The sequence below is a fragment of the Dryobates pubescens genome, chromosome 4 (assembly GCF_014839835.1).
Source record: "Dryobates pubescens isolate bDryPub1 chromosome 4, bDryPub1.pri, whole genome shotgun sequence".
NCBI classification, from domain to species: domain Eukaryota; kingdom Metazoa; phylum Chordata; class Aves; order Piciformes; family Picidae; genus Dryobates; species Dryobates pubescens.
This window is the reverse complement of record NC_071615.1, coordinates 2,506,956-2,526,320: the sequence shown is the minus strand read 5'-3', so window position 1 is coordinate 2,526,320 and position 19,365 is coordinate 2,506,956. Positions and strand designations below refer to the sequence as shown.

Sequence of the window (19,365 nt, the reverse complement as noted above, 5' to 3'; positions counted from 1 at the left end):
TGTTGGCAGCACCTAGGGTGTCATTGCAAGCACAGGGCACAACCCTGCTGTCCCCAAGCACGTCGCATGCTGCACCATTCCTCCACCTGCACCCCCAGGCATGGCTGGAGATCACCACCAACCCCAGCTGCAATTACAGGGGTGGATGAAACACTTGCCTGGCTTTTATTCACCCACCTTGAATTGCTATGTGCTTCACAAGTGAGGTTTTGTCACCTGCTCTAAAACTTTCCAGCTGCAGCAGAAGCACAAATTGGGGTATGCTCTACTTCCCAAAAAAACCCAACAGGATGGAAAGTGGATTCATAGTCTGTGGAGCCCAGCCTATAAATTAAATTCAGACAATCCATGCTCCCACTACAAACCTGCTTTCTTTTTAATCATATATATCTTCTTCTGCTTCTGGATTTAGTGGCCAAAAAAAACCCTGTTCATTGTTGGCTGCAACTTAAGAAGCCACTATGAAATCAAGAGAAACCTCCCTGCATGCCCAATATCATCAGGAATGCTAACCAGCCTTTAATGGGGCTTAATTCTGCTGGCTAAAAAATGCAAAGCTATTAGTTAGCTAAAATGTGAGCCCATGGACCCTTGTGAGCTGCAAGGAGGGAGCCAGGGGAGGGTGACCTCTTGGGAACACCTCTCCTTTTCTTCTGCAACCCCTCGGTGCCTGCCAGCATGGCTCCTTGTCTCTGGGCTTGGCAGAGCCTCTTTGGTGGAGCAGTGCATCTGGAAGATCTGGGGTAGCTGTAACTGCTGGCCTGAGGCAGAGGGAACTGTCGCAGGCAAAGGCAAAGCAAAGCATCCCCATGGAGCCAAAGTGCTCCCAGAAATTTCAGCAGGAGTGCTGGGGCTTTGGCACTCCTGGAAATCTGCTCTTGTGGATTTGCAGGCTCTGGAAGGAGGGAGAGAGAGGGAGGTGCAGGTGCAGCCAGGGGCCAGACCTTACCAGACACACCAGGGTCTGTGCTGCAGGCACCTGGCGCTCAAATGTTCACCGCTGGCCCCTTGCTGCCGGGCTGCTCCCGGCAGGCCTGGCTTGGAAATGCACCCACAGCAGGATGGGACATCCTCAGTGCTCCCAGCACAGCAGTCAGGGACGCTGCTGAGAGAGACAACAAGGAGCCCCTTGCCTTTTTGCAAAAGCTGCTGCTCCTGTCCCCTTTCTCCAAAGGCTTTCCAGCAACTGACTTTCTCCTGAGCATCCCTGTGCACTGGAGGGCATCAGCACTCCCCCACTGCTCCAAGCAGGATGCAGGATTTGGCCTCTCAGCCTGCCCCAGGCTCACCCTTGCCCTCAGGCTCATGCCACTTGTCTCCTTCCCCCCTGTAAAATGGCAGCTGTACTTGGCCCAGCTCTTTGCCATGTGTTTGCCTTCTCCTGCATTTCCCTGCTCCAAGAGTTTAGCCATGTTTTTGTCTCTCCACACCACCACACAGCGTAGAAGCACAGGTGGAGTGGAAGCTGCCAGGGAAGGGATGAGGAGAATCATAAAACTCTTTATGAACACCTACAGGGATGGTGACTCCACCACACAGAATCACAGAATTCTTTCAGTTGGAACAGACCTCTAAGATCATTGAGCCCAGCTGTCAACCCAACACCACCATGGCCATTAAACCATGTCCTGAAGTGCCATGTCTACAGGTTTTTTGAACAGAAGCAAAACATCTCTAGGGCTGTTCAGTCTGGAGAAGAGAAGGCTCTGAGGAAACCTAATTGTGGCCTTCCAGTATCTGAAGGGGGCTACAAGAAAGCTGGGGAGGGACTTTTGAGGCTGTCAGGGAGTGATAGGACTGGGGGGAATGGAGCAAAACTAGAAATGGGCAGATTCAGAGTGGATGTTAGGAAGAAATTCTTCCCCAGGAGGGTGGTGAGAGACTGGCACAGGTTGCCCAGGGAGGTGGTGGAAGCCTCATCCCTGGAGGTTTTGAAGGCCAGGCTGGATGTGGCAGTGAGCAACCTGATCTAGTGTGAGGTGTCCCTGGCCACAGCAGGGGGGTTGGAACTGGCTGATCCTTGAGGTCCCTTCCAGCCCTGACAATTCAATGATTCTATCATCTCACCACTGGCAGTTTCTACCCTTGCATGGAGGAGGAGGGGAAGGGTAACAAATGCCTTTCTCCTAGCAGATAGCTGTTTCTGCAGGCCTCTGAGTGCTGTGGGTGCCTGTGCTGGACAGGACCAGAACATGACCCCCAGTGGGCACAATGCCAGCATCCAGCTCAGCTCCATCATCAGCCAATGGAGCAGCACAAACCAAACAAATTGAGTAGCCTGGTGAATTAATCAGCTGATGGACTCACACTCGAGGAGCAGGAGACAAAAGGATGAGTAAACAAAGGGCAAGCTCCACGAGATGGTATTTAGGTGCAGAGTAGCTGCTGGTGAGCTATTCCAAGTTGCAGGTTAATTCTAGGTGTTGTTGTTTTTCCTGTTGTACAGGCAGCCAGCAGCCTGCCTGCTGCACAGCAGTTGTGCAGACACCTTGGACAGGCTCAGCTCCTACCTCCAAGAGCTTTTGGTTCAGATCTATCAGGGTGTTGCTCCTACAGCTCCATGGGCTTGGAGACACACCCCCCCTCCCCTCCCTTCCTTCCTCCCCAGGTTTTGCACATGGTTGATACACTGAGGTTATCAAGCAGACCCTGATGTACACAGCGTGGTGTGTAGAATCATAGAATGGCTTAAAGATCATCTAAGTTCCAACCCATGGGCAGGGAAACCTCCTTCCAGATGCTTAAGTGCCTCTGGTTTTGAGGATATAGTGCAACCATCCCACAAACAGTGATTAAGGCATATCCCCCCCACTAGGCATCTTGGGGGTCCTGTGACAGCTGGCGCAGAAGGTTTCTGTTGCTTTTGGGACTGCTGGGACAAGCACCTCAAACACTATAGAACACAGAATTAACCAAGTTGGAAAAAACCTTTGAGATCATCAAGTCTAACCTATCCCCCAACACCATCTAATCAACTAAACCATGGCACTAAGTGCCTCATCCAGGCTCTTTTTAAACACTTCCAGTGATGGTGACTCCACCACCTCCCTGGGCAGCACATCCCAATGGCCAATCTCTCTTGCTGGGAAGAATTTCTTCCTAGCATCCAGCCTAAACCTCCCCTGCTGCAGCTTGAGACTGTGTCCTCTCGTTCTGTCACAGGCTGCCTGGGAGAAGAGACCAACCCCCACCTGGCTACAACCTCCCTTCAGGTAGTTGTAGATGGCAATAAGGTCTCCTCTGAGCCTCCTCTTCTCCAGACTAAACAACACATCTGCAGCATGGACACCCTGATGAGGGTTGTGATGCTTTCCAGCGTTTGCCATGCTGCAGAGGCAACCAACGGACCCCCTGCCCCAGGAAAGGGCCAAATCCTGTATGGGGGGCAGAGAATTTGCACAGGGACACCCACAGTGTCAGCTCAGAGTACCAGCACAGCACCAGTGGACGGGTTCAGCTCCAGTGCAGCAAGGCAGTAACAGCACAGCACTTGCATAACTCAAAACTGCTGAAGACCTTGATTGCTGTAGAGCCTCACATACCACGGCTGGCCACCAATGGAAACAAAGCCTCTTATCAGCTGGGCTCTCACCACATCCAGAGCTGCCTGCTTCTCAAAAATGCAATTTTCCTGCACACTGCTCTCGTGACTCCAGCCCAGTGAAACCAGGACATGCAGCCTGGCCAGTACCATAGAATTGTGTCAGTTGGAAAAGGCCTTCAAGATCATCGAGTCCAGCCATTACCTAATTCTGCCAAGTCTGGTGCTAAACCATGTCCCTCAGCACCACATCTCTGTGTCTTTTAAACAGCTCCAGGGATGGGGATTCAACCACCCCCCTGGGCAGCCTGTTCCAGTGTTTGAGAAACCCTTTCAGTGGAGAAGTTTCTTCTAATATCCAACCTAAACCTCCCCTGGTACAACTTGAGGGCATTTTCTCTGGTCCCATCCCTTGTTGTGTGGGAGAAGAGACCAACCCCCACCTGGCTCTGACCTTCTTTCAGTGAATTGTAGGGAGTGAGAAGGTGTCCCCTGAGCCTCATTTTCTCCAGGCTAAACAACCCCAGGTCCCTGCTCTCCAGACCCTTCACAAATCACAGATTGGTTTGTGTTGGAACAGACAATTAAAGGTCATCTAATCCAATCCCTCTACTCAGCACCACATCTATGCCTTCCGGTAGAGGACCACTACCAACCATTCTCCAGCTGTTCCAGGGTGCTGAACCGTGGTGCTCAGCACCACATCTATGCCTTCCGGTAGAGGACCACTACCAACCATTCTCCAGCTGTTCCAGGGTGCTGAACCGTGGTGCTCAGCACCACATCTATGCCTTCCAGTAGAGGACCACTACCAACCATTCTCCAGCTGTTCCAGGGTGCTGAACCGTGGTGCTCAGCACCACATCTATGCCTTCCAGTAGAGGACCACTACCAACCATTCTCCAGCTGTTCCAGGGTGCTGAACCATGGTGCTCAGCACCACATCTATGCCTTCCAGTAGAGGATCAGTACCAACCATTCTCCAGCTGTTCCAGGGTGCTGAACCGTGGTGCTCAGCACCACATCTATGCCTTCCGGTAGAGGACCAGTACCAACCATTCTCCAGCTGTTCCAGGGTGCTGAACCGTGGTGCTCAGCACCACATCTATGCCTTCCGGTAGAGGACCAGTACCAACCATTCTCCAGCTGTTCCAGGGTGCTGAACCATGATGCTCAGCACCACATCTATGCACTCCAGTAGAGGACCAGTACAGCAGTACAGGGCCGGTACAGCTCAGTAGTGCCGCACGGGCAGTGACTGCGCTCGAGGCGCACCCCGCGCCCACTCGGGGGCGCCGGGCCCCGCGGCTGGCTGGCGGTGCGCGGTCCCTTTAAGAGCCGGGCGGCCGTACCAAAACAAAACGGCGGCGCCGCCATTGGCTGCCCGGCGGGCACGTGGCGCACAGCTGGTTTCCTGCGGCCGCGCGCCGGTGGCAGCCCCGCGGCTCCCGCCGCCACGGCCCGGCCCGGCCCCGCCGCCGCTCCCGCCGCCGCTCCCCTGCGCGGGGTTCCGCCACGCCATCCGCCGTTCCGTGTGCCGCGTACGGCTCCGCTCGGCTCCGCTCGGCTCGGCCATGGCGCACTCGGCGCCGCTCGGCCTCCTGGAGCAGGGCTGCCCCATCCAAGTGGAGCACGATCGGAAGCGAAGGCAGTTTACCGTGCGGCTGAACGGTAAGGGACGGCGGCGTGGGGCTCCTCGGTACCTTCTCTGCTACCCCATTGCCCTTGTCTCTACCTCTCTGAGAGGTCTCAGCTTCCCCAATACCTGCAAGCCTACAGATCCCCCCCTCCTCGATTGCCCCCCCCCCCCCCCGATCCCCCCCTCATGTGCCCCCTCCGATTTCCCCTCGTTTCCCCTTCTCTTCCTCCGGATTTGCCCTTCTCTTCCTCCTCGATTTTCCCCCTTCTTCGCCTCCCCGAATTCCACCCGTTTTTCTCCCTGCTATTTCCCCCCCCCGTCTTCCTCCTCTTTTCCCCCCTCCCCTCCTTTTTCCTCTGCTTCCCTATCCGCCCCAGCCTTCCCTGTACCACAGTGTCCCACAGCACTCAATGTGCTCCACCATGCCCCCCCTCCACCCCGCTGAGCCCCCTGTGCCTCTGGTTCCTGCTGATGCCCCCCCCCCTTACTTCCTGCCTCTCTTCCTGCCTTGGGGGGATCTCCTGGTTCCCTTGGTTGGTGCTATGTAGAGCCCCTTTCTTGCAGAAGCAGGTTGGGGGGGGGGGACTAGCTCGCCCCCCAGGATCAGATGCCTTTGGATGACGTGGGGGTGCTGCACCAAGTTGTTGTGGGGGGCATTCCTCGGTCTGGGAGGTGCTGGGTGGCTTTTCTGGCAGGATTCCTGCAGGGAAGCCCCTTGTGGGTATGAATGGCACCTAGTTGGGTAGGACCCACAGCATGGAGCCAAGCTGCCATCAAGCATCTGTGGGAGCAGGGCTGTGGAGATGTGGTGCCATGGTGAGCCCTCAACAGCTCTGTCACGTATTGGATGGAGTGAAGACAAGAAGGAGGTGGCACTGAAATTTCTGTCTGGCAGGCTGGTGCTTTTCCAGCCCTCCTCTCAATGGTTAACCCCAAATATTCAGCGAGCCCAACTCAGATGGACAGTGCAGGAGCTGTGCAGACTGTAGGAGGCACTCACAATAAAACAACAGGAACAGGCTGGATTTTATTTTAGAGTCTTCTGTCCCTCCCTCTTTTTTTTTTTTTTCTTTTCTTTTCTTTTTTTTTTTTTTTTTTATCCCCTCAACCACTAATTACAAAGTGCAGGCTGGAGGCTCCACAGTGGTGGAGCAAGGAAGGAGGAGAAGTACGTGCTGGGTGCGGAGAAAACAATTTCACCAGCTGCTTATTTCAGCTAGAGAGAGATCAAACGAGGTCCCAGGTGATGGCTGTCCCTGCTGCCATCGTGAGGGCTGGAAGGCAGCCTTGCAGCTGGAGGTAAAGTTCCTGTGTGCAGAAAAAAAAGGAGAGGGGAGAGAGAGCTAAGGACCAACAGTGATTAAGGAAATGGAATCTCTTTATGGTGGTTTGCTGAATAAAACCTCTGCCAGCCACACTGTGGGCTGGGTAGCATTTGGTGGCTGAGGGAAGATGAGCTGGATCTGGTGAGGATGAGCTTTGAGAGTGAGAGAATCAACTGTGGGATCCCTGGTGGGAGGGGACCACCATAACTTGGGGAATCCACAGCCTTCCCCAGGGTTGTAGGTGGATCTCCCACGATCAGGATTGTGTTTGTGAGTTCAGGGAGACTGAACCCCAGTAAGGAAACCGAGCTGAGCAGCGTCCTGCCGTGACAGTCTTCCTGCTGCTGGGCTGACTAACATCCATGTGGGGCAGGTGATCCATCTCCCCTTCTTGTCAGGCATTGGCTGCTAACAGCCAGGCCCTGGAAAGTGGTCAGAAGATAACAATGTCTCTAGGAGTGCGTGGCAGGGTGTTTATTTCCTGTGCTGCTCTCCTCATCACTCCCACTCCTGGCACCCTGAGCCTCAGGTGCTGAATGCTGGGGCAGGGCAGGGGAACGACAACAAATGGGCCAGGCACAGGTTTTAGCATCAGTGTGACCTGCATGTCCCTCTGAGAGCACTGTTGTCCCCTCTCACTGCACTGTGGCACAAGAGGAACAGCAACCTCGTGGGGTGAACCCACAGCTTGCCAGTGGGCTCCAGGGCCAGCTTGTCTCTGGTGTCTTGATCCTAGTTTCAGCTAAATGCTGAGTGTGTGGGTGATGCTCTGGGGGAAACAGGCGAACCAAGGAGCCAGACTTTGCTTGTCTCCAGTGACAGCTGGTCTCTGGGCTGCAGTGGTGGTTTACAGGAGGGTGATGTTGACTAGAAAACGTGATGTTGAGTGGAAATCCCTGTGAGAAGAGGCCTGAGTCACTGCAAAAGCTGTGAACTGGTTGTGAAAGTGTTTGTGTTCAGCATCATCCTGTGCTCCCTCCTGCACCCCTGTGTGACTCTGTCCTTGTACACAGGGAAGATGAATTGTGTTTGGCATTTCATGGCCTGCCTCAACTTTCCCTTCTCTGCTCATTGCTCTTCTCTCCCCTCATTGCTGAATGTGGCTCCTAAAACTTCCACAGAGAGAGCTCCTTCGCTTTGAATACGTTCCCTTTCTCCTTGCACCCTGCATGCAGAAGCATTGAGAGGCTGGAAGTAAAGCTGATGATAACCAGACCTCACCAAGCTTGGTTATCCCTCTGAGAGGAGAGCAGAAAGAAGGCCAACTGGATTTGTAATCGGTTAAGATGTGACTAACAGCACGAGCCAGCCAGAAACCTCCCCGCGGAGAGACTCTGTTGGAAAACATCAATTTGTCAGAGCTAAAAGCTTCTGTGGGAATCATACAGGCTGGCTTTGCCAGGAATAGTTGGGAGGGTTTGGTTTGGGGTGGGTTTTTTTTTTAGATTTGAGATAAAATTTCTGGTCAAAACAAGAAACCCAAAGAGAATCCCACCTCAAAGGAGCGCCACAGTCAGTCTGGCTGCTGGCACGGCTGCCCAGGGCAAGGGAACAGCGCTTTCAGCAGCAGCCTGTTGGAGTTCCTGATGCCCATCAAACATAAGGCTCTCTGGTCAGGAGATGGGATCAGTGCAGGCACCAAGAAGCTCTGGTTCCTCGGGGATGTGTGGGCTTCCTGTGCACCCGTGCTCCCATTCATCCAATGCCACGCTTCCCAAACCTCCCACACCTCCCCAGGATCCAGTGGCTGGAAGCTTCTACTCTGCCTGCTGCTGATCTCAGTCTCGGGAGCTCCTTGTCAGGAGTCCGGGCTCAGATTCATTAGGAAAACTGGAGCAGGTTGTACCTTGGTGCTTTCTTCTGCTGGGGCAGCTGCCCTCCAGGAGAGGAAAGCTGCTGAGTTAGCAGCGGGGACAAAGCGAGCTGGTTGCTGTACGCTGCAGCAAGGCACCCCCGCTCTCCTTCCGCACCAGAACCATCTCGGGTGAGCTCCTAAACAGGAAACTGCTGCGAACCAGCCTGCCCCTGCCCCTGCCGCCGCTGCGAGCACGGCCCCTCCGCGCCGGCTGCGCCGTCCCCGCTCTGCGCCGTCTGTTGTACTCTGTGTTTTCTCTCCCTAGTAACACGCCAGTGCCTCCCGTGGGAGCGGGGCCAGCCCGTGGCGTGCAGGGAGCTCCGTCCCGGGATGTGTGAGCTGCTCAGGACGTCTCGTCCTCCTGGCAGCTTTCAGTGGTCACCTTTTGGCTCAGCAGCCAGCAGAAGCTGAGCTGCTGCCTGCCTCTGGGTTTCCCTGAGTGTGGGAGATGGGGCTGGTGTCTGCTCTCCCCTCCTTTGTTCTCAGAAAACGGCTTTGCAGCTGTGCCCCAAGCAGGCTGGAGCCCAGGGGCTGCCTCCAAAGCTTACTAAGCTTAGAAACTGGCCACAGGTAGCCAGCCCTGCCCGGGCCCTTGTGCCGCTCCAGTCCCAGGCACACAATGGTGTATTGTGGGCTGGGGCCAGCACAGAGGGACCGGGAGAAGGCCTGGAGCTGGAGGGACGGTTCCTGCTGTGCTTCCAGTGCTGCAGCATCCCCTTGCTAGCCTGTGCATGCCCCAGTAGAGGGGATCAGCAAATATGGGCTGGAGCTGGGTGCCTGTGTGTTCCTGGATGCCTGCCATGTCCCTTCCTCAGCTCAGGGCTGGGGCTGGGCTCGCTGCTTGTTTCCCCAAGGCTCCCAAGCTGCCTGGCTTGGGGACTCGTGTCTGGTGACGTGACTGAGCTGTGACACAGGGATCCTGTCCACACTGCTTGGGTGAAAGCTCTGTGCCATTGATCCCAGTAGAAACCCTCCATGGGGAGCCAGACCTGGTCTCTCACCCCACTCCTGGAAAAGCTTCCTCTTCCCCATGCACCCTGTGGTTCCAGAGAGGGAAGGCTGGGGAGCAGCTGTGCTGCCATTTCCATCGCAGCCTCCTCTTGCTCCTCTTCTTGCTGGGCTGATTTGCATTGACTCAGACTTCCTCACTCTCGATGGCCTTGAAGCCAAGGGAAGTGTCTGGGTGCCAAACACCAGGAGCAGGCTCATGGGGCACTGCTTGGGCTGGCTGAGACCTGGGTTTGTTTTGCCAGACTCCCTCTGTACAGGCTGATAAAATCCCTGCCTGAAGTCTAAGGAGAGGAGACAGACAGGCAGACGGGAGGCTGGCTTGTGGTGTCCCTCTTAAGCCATGTTTTGGTGTTCTTTCTGTCTGTGTGCCCTCTCTTTCTGTGGGGGTTACCACAACCTGGTGCTGAGCTGCTCCTGTGAGGGGTCAATGCTGCTTCCAGCCCCACCAGCTCTGCAGTGTTCCCTTTGCTGGGAGCAACCTCCTGGATCCAAGGTAGCAGCAAGGCTGGCTTACTGCAGTGAGGTTCCTCTGGTCCCTTCATCTCTTCCCTCCAGCCCTGGGGAGGCCTTTTGATGGGACAAGAAGGGTTATGCCTACAGATGCTCATGGGGTGCCCAGGAACAGCCTGGCTCACCTGGCTTTTCCCAAAGGCTCTGGGCCCCAGTGAAGATGGTGTGGAGAGGATGTGCAGAGCAGCTGGGTTTGAAGGAAGTGTGCTTTCCTCCCAGATGGTTGTTCCTCTCCCTTTGAGCTGTTGGCCACATTCAGCCTTGCTCAGCAGAGGGATAGGGATCTCAGTTTCCAGGAGAGGCTGTTCCTGCAGGACCTGAGCTGTGAGCTGGCATCGCTGTGGAAGCAGGGCTGCCATAAGCACACAGCCTGGCAGCAGATGGTGGAGAATCCAAGTGGGATGGTGTCTCACAAGACTGAAATGGGGAGACCTTATTGTGGCATTTCAGTATTTAAAGGGTGTGGGGGGGGAGCTGTTGTGACAGAGAGATGGGGACAGGCTTTTTAGCAGCTGCTGTGCCAGGACAAGGGCTGATGGTTTGAGACTAAAAGAGGGGAGAGTCAGAGTAGATGTAAAGAAGATTTTGTGGGGATTTTTTTTGATGATGAGGGTGGTAAGATTGGCTCAGGCTGTCCAGAGAGGTGGTAAATGCCCCATCCCTGGAACCATTCCAGGTCAGGTTGGATGGGGCTTTGAGCAATTTCAGCCTGGTTGAAAGTGTCCCTGCTGACTGCAGAGAGGGGTGGACTACATACCATTTAAAGACACCCCCCCCCACATCCCCCTCTAAAATGGAGCTGTAGGGTTTCATCTGCACTGGGGAAGAGGTGAGCACTCCTTCAGCCCCTTCCCCACCAAATTACCCATCTGTCCTGAGTCAGGCTGGGAGATCTGAGGTCTGTAGGGAGACTAGAAGAGCTTGGCTTTGGTGAACTGGAGGCTGAGAGGGGCAGGATGGATGCCTGTAAATACTTGGGGGGGGGGGGGCTGGCAGCAAGGGAAATTCTTTATGCCCACCCAAGAACAATGTTGGCACAAGGACAAGTGGGTAGAGAGCAGCAGGAATGAAAGGCTGGAAATGTGAAGGTTTCCATGCAATGCAGGATTGAGGCCCTGCCTAAAAGGAGCAGGAGCAAAAAGCTTGAGCTGCCTCTCTTGAAACGCAGGATCCAAATGGGTTCGTTTCTAGTGCCTCTCAAATGCAGGGGTCAGGGGAACTGGGTTGGAGTTGTCAGCTGAAATGCAAGAAAATAAAGTGTAGTGAGCTCAGCTACAGCACATAATAAATGTAGGTGGGCCTTGCAGTCCTTCAGCCTCCAATAACCACTGCAGTGAAAGGAAAGGTTTCCATGATTTTATTTGGTGGGAAGCTTGCATTGTTGAAACTCACTTTGAAAGCCAGAGGCTCTCTGGACATGAAATACTTGCTTCTGCATAGTAAATGGAAGCTCAGCTTCTGCAGCTGGAGCTGGAGGGCTGTGAGGAGCTCTCCTCTGCTTTACATGTTTGCTGAAACTCTTTTTTCCCCCCTGTAACTAAGCTGCTGTGAGAAAGGTCAGGGTGTTGCAACAGGAAGCCTCTCTCTGTGTGTGCGTGCATGTAAATGTGCGTGCACACCCCTCCCTTGCACGCCTGTCTGCACCTTCCTGTGGGGTTCATCTCTCCCAGCATCTTCCCCACAACCTCTCAATCCAAATGCTGCACTACCAGGCCAAGAAATCTTGTGCTGTTTTCCCTGCCACAACAGAAAAACCGTGCTGCAGGGAGAAAAGGAGTTGGCCGCTGCCTGGGTCAGCTGGGTACTGTTCCCCCTTTCGATGCATCCCACCCCTCCCTGCCACCTGCTTTCCTACCTAAATCTGTTGTGTTGGCACCTCAGCCCCTCGATTCAGGGCTGGGTTGAAAAGGCCCAGGGCCTTGGAAAAGCCCAGCAGGTCCACCTCTGCTCACATCACACGGGAGGGACCAACAGGGACATCCAAGTGTCACCGAGGGCAAAATCTCTGCTGCAGCTTTCTGCCGCCCGCTACCCAGTGCCACAGCCATGCGTGTAAGGGGCCCTGTGGGGGCTACCCTGTGGGGTAGCACTCTGCCTGCCCACTGCTGCCTGGGGACCTCCCAGGCCTCAGTCCTCTCTCCATCCCCAGGTTGCCACGACAAGGCAGTGCTGCTCTATGAGTACGTGGGGAAGCGCATCGTGGACCTGCAGCACACGGAGGTGCCGGACGCCTACCGAGGCAGAGGAATAGCCAAGCACCTTGCAAAGGTATGGCCTCAGCCCCCACTTCCCCCCCAGGCAGCAGCTGGCCCTGTCCCAGCTGTGGCTGGAGACCCTGCCTGAAGCAAGGCCCCATTGCACCGGTGCTGCACGCACGTCCCACGGGAACCATCTGTGTCCTGGTGGGAGGTGGGGGGTGGCTGGCTGGGCAGATGGCAATCCATGGTCCGACATTGCTATTTCTGGCAGTGAGAGGGGCTGGGCAGGTGCCAGCATGGCCAGCTGCTCGCTCAGGCTCGGCCCTTTGCTCCTCACAGCGAGCAGCCCTTGTGCCCACCTTGCACGGGCTGATGCCACACCTCTCCTGGGGGCTGCACCCCCTTATCTCAAAGCTTCAAGGCTCTTTTTCCTGTCTGGGGCCCTGCTTTTGGGGCCCACAGCTGTGCAGGGAGAGATGAAGAGCCATGAGCACAGTCATGGTGGGGGTTGTGGGGCAGTGCTTTGAGGTTACAGCTGCTCCCTGGCCTCATAAACCAGGGCAGTCAGTGGGTGACAAAGGCAGTCTTGACATGATGTGGCTGGGTCACCTGCATCCACCAGGCTGGAGGGTCACCTGGGGAGTCCCTGCACAGCTCTGGTCAAACTGGGGACCCTGTAGCACTGTGGAGGCTGTGGCAGGATAGCTGCCCCAGCTGCTTGTGAAGTACAAGAGTCCAGACCCCTGTGAGGCTCCAGAGGAGAGCGTGGAGTGGGAGGTGTGCTGGTTGTAACCCATCTGTCCTCTCTGGTTGGTTGCAGGCAGCCCTGGACTTCGTGGTGCAGGAGGACCTGAAGGCTCACTTGACTTGCTGGTACATCCAGAAGTACGTCAAGGAGAACCCTCTGCCCCAGTACCTGGAACATTTGCAGCCTTAAAGCAGGACTGCCCTGGCACCAGCACCCCTGCCCCGACTGTTCGACGCGGCCTTCGCTTCTCTGCCGTCTCAGGAAAGCCTTCTCCCACGCTCACAGTCCCCTGGGGTGTGGCTTTTGTCCTCTTCCAGTGCTCCCATGTGGGTGTGAGCACAACCCCGTGTGGTGCATGAGTGTGAGCACAACCTCTCCCGCTCTGCCCACCTGCCAGTGTGGCTGCGACCCTTGGGCCAGGCTGGCTCTGGGCACTCCTGGTGCCCCCTGGTGCTCTTCCCCAGCCAGAGGGTGGCAGAGGAGGATGTTTCCACCCAACACTATCACAAGACCAAGGGGTGACTTGGATCTGCTCCTCATCTTCTCCCCTCTGCTTGGTGACAGCTGTGAACTCCCTGGGGGATATTGCTTAGGGGTGGCTGTGGAGCAGCAGCCCCTCTGGCAGCAGCTGGGGGAGATGCTGTGAATTAGAACTCGAGGGACAGAGGGAGGAACTGGGGGAGCCCCAGCCCCTGTAGCATCTGTTGGGCACTCAGCCTTGCACAAGCTCATGTGAGGCAGAGATGAGAACATGTGGGCCCTGGTGGCACCTTGGGGGCTTTGCCACAGCCGACGTGGAGGCGCTGGGATGGTGACACCTTCGAGACCAGAGGCAGGAGCCGTGTGAGGAAGGGCTTTGGCCACAGGGGCCGTGGCAGAACATCTGCAGCATGAGTGTGCAGAGGAAGAAAGGCAGCTGAGTCGCAGACACTGCTCCCTGGAGATGTCAGCTCCTGTTCAGCCTTCTGTACACAGTCCCAGCATGGCACCCCTGCAGGGTTGTAGGCCACCATTCCTGTCGCTGCTCCCTGCTGGTGTGGACACAGCCTGCTCAGGGAAGGAGCACCAGCCCCCATGGCCAGCCCTAGCCTAAGCAAGAGGGAGACATCCCATGCTTTTGCAGGCACCAGGGTGGTTTCCTGCAGCTGAAGAGGAATGCTCCCCCATCTCCCTCAACTGTGTGCACCCCTGTCTGTGCCCCAGATTGTAAGGCATGAGCTGTCATCACCTCCTGAGAGCAACGTGGGCAAGGCCTCTGGGACCTGCTCCAGGCCTTGGTGTGGATGCTGATCACCTCTCCTCAAGACCTTTGGAAGGATGCCCTGGCTCAGGGCATTGTCTGTCTGCTCACCAGCCTCCTCTCAACTCTGCACCCAGGCTGCTGGCAGCCCCGTGGAGTCCTTGGCCAGCAGCAGGAACCCCCTCGTGTTGTGCTGTTACCTCTGCAGATGATGACCCTTCAGCACAGCTCAGTGTTGTGACAGCTGGGTGTGGAGGTACCCCCCTGATGGCAGGGTGCTGCCTGGTTCTGGCTCCCTGCCTTGCCCAGGCTTTCCAGGGTCTGAGCTGGGCCCAAGAGCATCTCCTCCCAGGCTCACAGGATTTTGCAGCATTCCAGGGCTGAACTGTGGGGAAGGAGAAGGTGCTGCCAGCAGTGAGCAGCTGCTGGGGGCTGCAGCCAGGCAGAACAAGATAAGGAGCCTTTCACACAGAGGCCACATCCAGCCCAGCTTATCTCCCAGCAGGGGACTAAAGTTTACAATCTGTGCCACCAATCATCTGAAGCCCTGGACAGGAGGCAGCTCAGCCCTCTCCCAGAGCCCAGTGCAAAGTCCATGGTGACAAAGACAAAAGCTCCTACAGCCTTCTCTTCTGGTGGACTTGATCAGAGATGGAGACCCTGTGCCTGGCCAAGGAGACTCTGAGCTGTTCCTCCCAGCCACCAGCTCAGGGCAAAGCCCTGCTGCCTGCCTGTGCTTTTGGGCTGCTCACCACCAACACAGCACAGCTCTGCCCACAGGCTCATGCAGAACCTCTACAACTCCATCTCTGCCCTGCCACACCAGAGGCTGAGAGACTCCTGCCCATGTCTGCCACCTGTGCCCTGCAGCAGACCCACCTCCAGCTTTTGCTGCTCAGGAAAGGCATTGGGCTCAGCCCTGCTGCTGCTGCCTCACATTTCTGCTCTCATGCTGCTTGTTTCAGCCTGGCTGCAACCTTCAGGATGGTTTAGAGACACTGGGAAAAGGTTGCAGGTAACAAGCTAAAGAAAATGGGCTCAAGAAGACTTCTGGGCTGCTAAGTGTTCACTCTGACATGCAACACTCTTCAACAGCTAGTTACAGGAGCAAGGCTGGCTCTGGTACAGGCAAGTGATAACAGCACTGTCCTTGCCCTTGATCTCAAGGTGAAGCTGAACCATCTTGCAAGCCGAGATAAGGCACCAGCAGATCTTGTCACAGCAGGGCTGGGTGCTAGGAAGAGATGTGTGCCTGGCTGCCTCGTGGGAGCAGTAGTGTGAGCCTGGTGCTGCCAGCCCCTGCCCTGCTTTTGTGCTCATCCCCACTGTGTAACAGTTCCCACAGGTTCCTCACTGTGTGTGCTGCATGAGAGCAGCTTGCTGGAGGCTGTGCTGTGGTCACAGCATCCCAGCCTGGCTCTGGAGCCCTCGGTGCTGCTCCAGCAGGATCCTTGTGCTTCCTAGTGCTGAATCACAAGCAGTGATCACTGCCTTAAATCAGGCACAGCACAGGTTTTGCTGCTGCTCCCCTTTGAGGTGCTACAATCCCTCCAGTGTGTGACCTGATGGAGACATGTGCCAGCATCTGTGCCAACCGTGTCACTGCTGTACCCATCCTCTGCCACGGCCTTTCCTTCCCTGTGGTCTTCAGTGTCAGCAGATAGCAATACCCACAGGTCACCAGCAACGCTGTGCTCCATGGTGCTCCTGTGATCTGGCACTGCCAGGCAGGATGAGGGAAGTGGCTCCCTCAGTGTTGAGCAGCCTCTGCCTCTTCCAGCTGGTCCCTGCAGGAAGGAGCTTTCAGCCTTGTGCTGCCCCCTTGGTGCTGACTAAATGTGGAGGAGTTGGGGGTCCTGAACTCGCCAGCAACAGGAGTGTGGAAATGGTTTGAATATTGGTGTCCCCAACCCCCCCCTCTGAACTACAGGCCTTGGTGGGTGGGGAAGTGCAGATTGTTGGCCAACCTGCTTCCACAGCCCCCAACTTGAAACCCCCCCTGCCCCCATCCCCCTTCCCAGCCTCGTCTTCCTGTGTCCAAGGTTTCCACCCTGTTGAACTCGGCGGTTACGATGTGCCTTTCCTTCTCAGGACCTGTTTCAAATGACCTTTCTTGCTTCTGTTTCTGTCTAACATTTCTCTTTCTCCCTCCCTCTGTCATACTATGAACCATTGAACCTACTGCATGGAATACAATACAATAAAGTGTGGCCTAAGTGCCCTGCAGCGGCTGGCTGTGCTGCGCTGGGGGAGAGGCAGCAGGAGCTGCCTGCACAACCAGGGGACCTCTGCTGGCCCCAGCCTTGGCACCACTGGGCTGAGGCACTTTGGCAGAGAGCCTGCTGCACAGGTCCTGTCAAACCATGGAATTGTCAGGGTTGGAAGGGACCTCAAGGATCAGCCAGTTCCAACCCCCCTGCCACGGGCAGGGACACCTCACACTGCAGCAGGTTGCTCACAGCCACCTCCAGCCTGGCTGCAAACACCTCCATGCAAGGGCAGAAACTGTCAGTGGTGAGATCATAGAATGATTGAACTGTTAGGGTTGGAAGGGACCTTAAGGATCAGCCAGTTCCAACCCCCCTGCCATGGGCAGGGACACCTCACACTACAGCAGGTTGCTCACAGCCACCTCCAGCCTGGCTGCAAACACCTCCAGGGATGAAGCTTCCACCACCTCCCTGGGCAGCCTGTGCCAGGCTCTCACCAGCCTCATGGGGAAGAACAACTTCCTCACATCCAATCTGATGTTCTCTGCTCTCCAGTCTGTGGCCAGGGTATGATTTGGGGTTTTTTTTGCTGCATAGTTGCTGCATATTCATTCTCTACATAAATGTAAACCAGTTTTTCACCCCCACACCCCCACAGCCACTTAACAAATCTGTTCCAAGTCTCATAGGACAGCAACTACCACACATCTCTCAGTGTCCTGGAGAAGGCAGAAGCTGGTGGATCTGCACACTGGTGCACTTAGCATCCCTTTGGAGAAAATGCTCCTTCCCTCCTCAGGAGGAAGGTGGTCTTGAGCAAGAAGGACCCCATCCTGGTGGTGAGGATGATGGAGGGTCTGTAAGACCCATTCCAGGTTCAGGACAAAGGAGCCTTGGTCCCAGGCCTGGTGTTTGCCACGGCTTCCTTTGGTTTGCAGATAGCTCCTCATGTCTTTTCATCACCTAAGATGGGCACTACCTGCATCAATCTTCTCCCACCAGGGAGCACCTCAGAGACAGATCCTGGGTGAGCCCAGCATATTCCCATTGCTGTGGAACAAGGAGACATGGGCTGAAGCTCCTGAATTTTGTTTCAGGTCAGAGGGCTGACTGACCTCATGATGAGTGCTTGGAGCTTGGGGTGAGTGGAGTCACAGCTGGTTCCTCTCCTTTGCTGGCTGATGCATCCCTGCTCACACTCACCAGTCCTGCCTTGAGAATTCAGACCAGTCTTTGGGAGTTGTCCTGCAAGGTGAGCAGACACTCAACCCTTGTGTTCGTTTGCTTAAGATATGTGAAAACATTAAGGCACAAAACCATTTAAGTAGCTGGTGGAGCCCCCCCCTGCGGTGCTTGGCCAGAGCAAAGCAGGCAGGCAGGTGACTCAGAGGAACACAAGATGCTTCCCTCCTGGGGCCAGCACGCCTCAGCCCTGAGAGCACGGCCCCAGCTCTTCTTGGACTCTAAGCACAGCATGTTTGTGTCACTTCCTAAAGCTGGGTGCAAGCTAGAGAGGCTGAGGTTGAGTTTCAGTAGCTAAAACTGCCAGGGCTGGGGAGGGAGAAGGGCACACAGCCTCTGCAGTTCTGATTCGATCCAACACGACAAGTGACAAGTGGCCCCTGGGCTGCAATCCGAGCAGGCAGGAGCGTGGGTTTTGCAGCCCCCAAGGGCCAGCAGGGTAGGTTTGGCTTAGAGTACGAGGCTGGGCTGTTGCTGGTAACGTGCTCTGTTTACATTCCACATTCCAGACAGTCCGAAGCTCCAGCCTGTCCCAAGCTCCAGCCTGTGCCTGCCATGCAGCCGCTCAGCTGCACGTTCAGCCAGGCTGGGCACGCTTCCCAAACGCTGCCTGCTCCTGTCAGGGCACCATTTACCTTCACCAAAACAGCTGAGCCCCAAACGGTGGCTGAGAAGGGCTGCAGGGAAGGGGCCCTGTGGTCTGGAGGAGCAGCCTTGCCATGCCTGGGGAGCTGGTGGCAGCCGTGGGTTTGTTCTCTTCGGTTACATCACTTGGAAATAATGTTGTCAAAAGAGGCTTTTTCTAGGAATGGAGATGTAAAGATAGTGCTGCTCTCTTCTGATGTGCACTGTCAGGCTGGAGAAAGACTAGTCCTGCCCAGGGCAGCTGGCAGCACAACCTACCTCCACAAAACGGGGAGGCTGCAGAACGGGGAGCTGCTGTTTGTTAAGGGGAAAAAAAACAACCCCAGAGAAAAAGGCTTCTTTCCTGGAAGGTGTTGGAACTGGGAGATGGAACCTGGGTAGGCCCAAGGGTTCTGAGAATACACCATCCAAGCATCCTGGTACAGGTCCCCTTGGGTGACCCTGCTGTGGTGGGGAATAGCCCCAGGGCCAGAGTCTGAAGCCCTACAAACCCTCCAGCATCGACTGGTGTTGGGAAACCAGTGGCAAAGCTGCATTTCATTTGCTAGTGAAGCGTTGGGCTGGGAACTGTTCTTGCTCCCCAGAGATGCAGCAGTGATGGAGTCTCCCCATCCCCTGCTCGAGTTTCAGAACTGATTAAAGGGGCTAAGCTTGTCCCGCCGGAGTGCATTCTCCTCCGGGAGGTCCTCCAGCCCTCCTCCACCTGCGAGCAGAGATGGCGTTTCTTTGCGAGCAGGAAAACAAGCCAACACTCAGGCTCTGAAGGACTTGCTGACCCTCAGCAAAACCTCACCCGGCTCTGCCTGCAGCTACGGCCCGGCCCGCAGGCCGCATCCCCGGCCGCACCCCCTCATGGCGCGGCCGCGAGGCAGGCCGGGACTCGCCGCCGCGCTCCTCCCACGCCCGGCCCGCTCCCGTTGGGGCACGCCGGCGGAAGAGACCGGGAGGAGGGGCTGAGCCAGGGGCGGCGGAGCCGCTCTGCTCTCCGCAACCGACCGCTGGTGACGGCAGCCTCCATTCACCCTCCCGCCCCGCTCCCCGCTGGACACCCCCGCACCCGAAGAGGGGACTACGGCTCCCAGCGACCCCCGCGGAGGGGAAGCGGCGCGGGGTATTGTGGGACTTGTAGTCCCGAGAGAAGGCCCGGCCCCGCCCGCCGCGCTCTTCCGTCGGCCCCTGCGCACTACATCTCCCGTCGTGC

The 19,365-nt window shown here is 56.2% G+C and overlaps 1 protein-coding gene across 1 annotated transcript; it reads left to right on the top strand.

Moving 5' to 3' along the window:
- Nucleotides 1-5,109: 5,109 nt before the first annotated feature.
- On the top strand, nucleotides 5,110-13,138 carry NATD1 (N-acetyltransferase domain containing 1). The gene is made up of 3 exons (XM_054161303.1): nucleotides 5,110-5,212; nucleotides 12,031-12,149; nucleotides 12,900-13,138. Exons 1-3 carry the CDS (start codon nucleotides 5,116-5,118, stop codon nucleotides 13,014-13,016), a joined length of 333 nt encoding a protein of 110 aa, XP_054017278.1. The 5' UTR covers nucleotides 5,110-5,115; the 3' UTR covers nucleotides 13,017-13,138.
- Nucleotides 13,139-19,365: the final 6,227 nt, after the last annotated feature.

What these genes read in the sequence shown, in the direction of transcription:
- NATD1 (XM_054161303.1), top strand. Translation starts at nt 5,116, where the DNA reads ATGGCGCACTCGGCGCCGCTCGGCCTCCTGGAGCAGGGCTGCCCCATC. An exon ending in GTTTACCGTGCGGCTGAACG is followed by an intron (nt 5,213 to 12,030) that starts GTAAGGGACGGC and finishes CTCCATCCCCAG; the next exon opens with GTTGCCACGACAAGGCAGTG. An exon ending in TAGCCAAGCACCTTGCAAAG is followed by an intron (nt 12,150 to 12,899) that starts GTATGGCCTCAG and finishes GGTTGGTTGCAG; the next exon opens with GCAGCCCTGGACTTCGTGGT.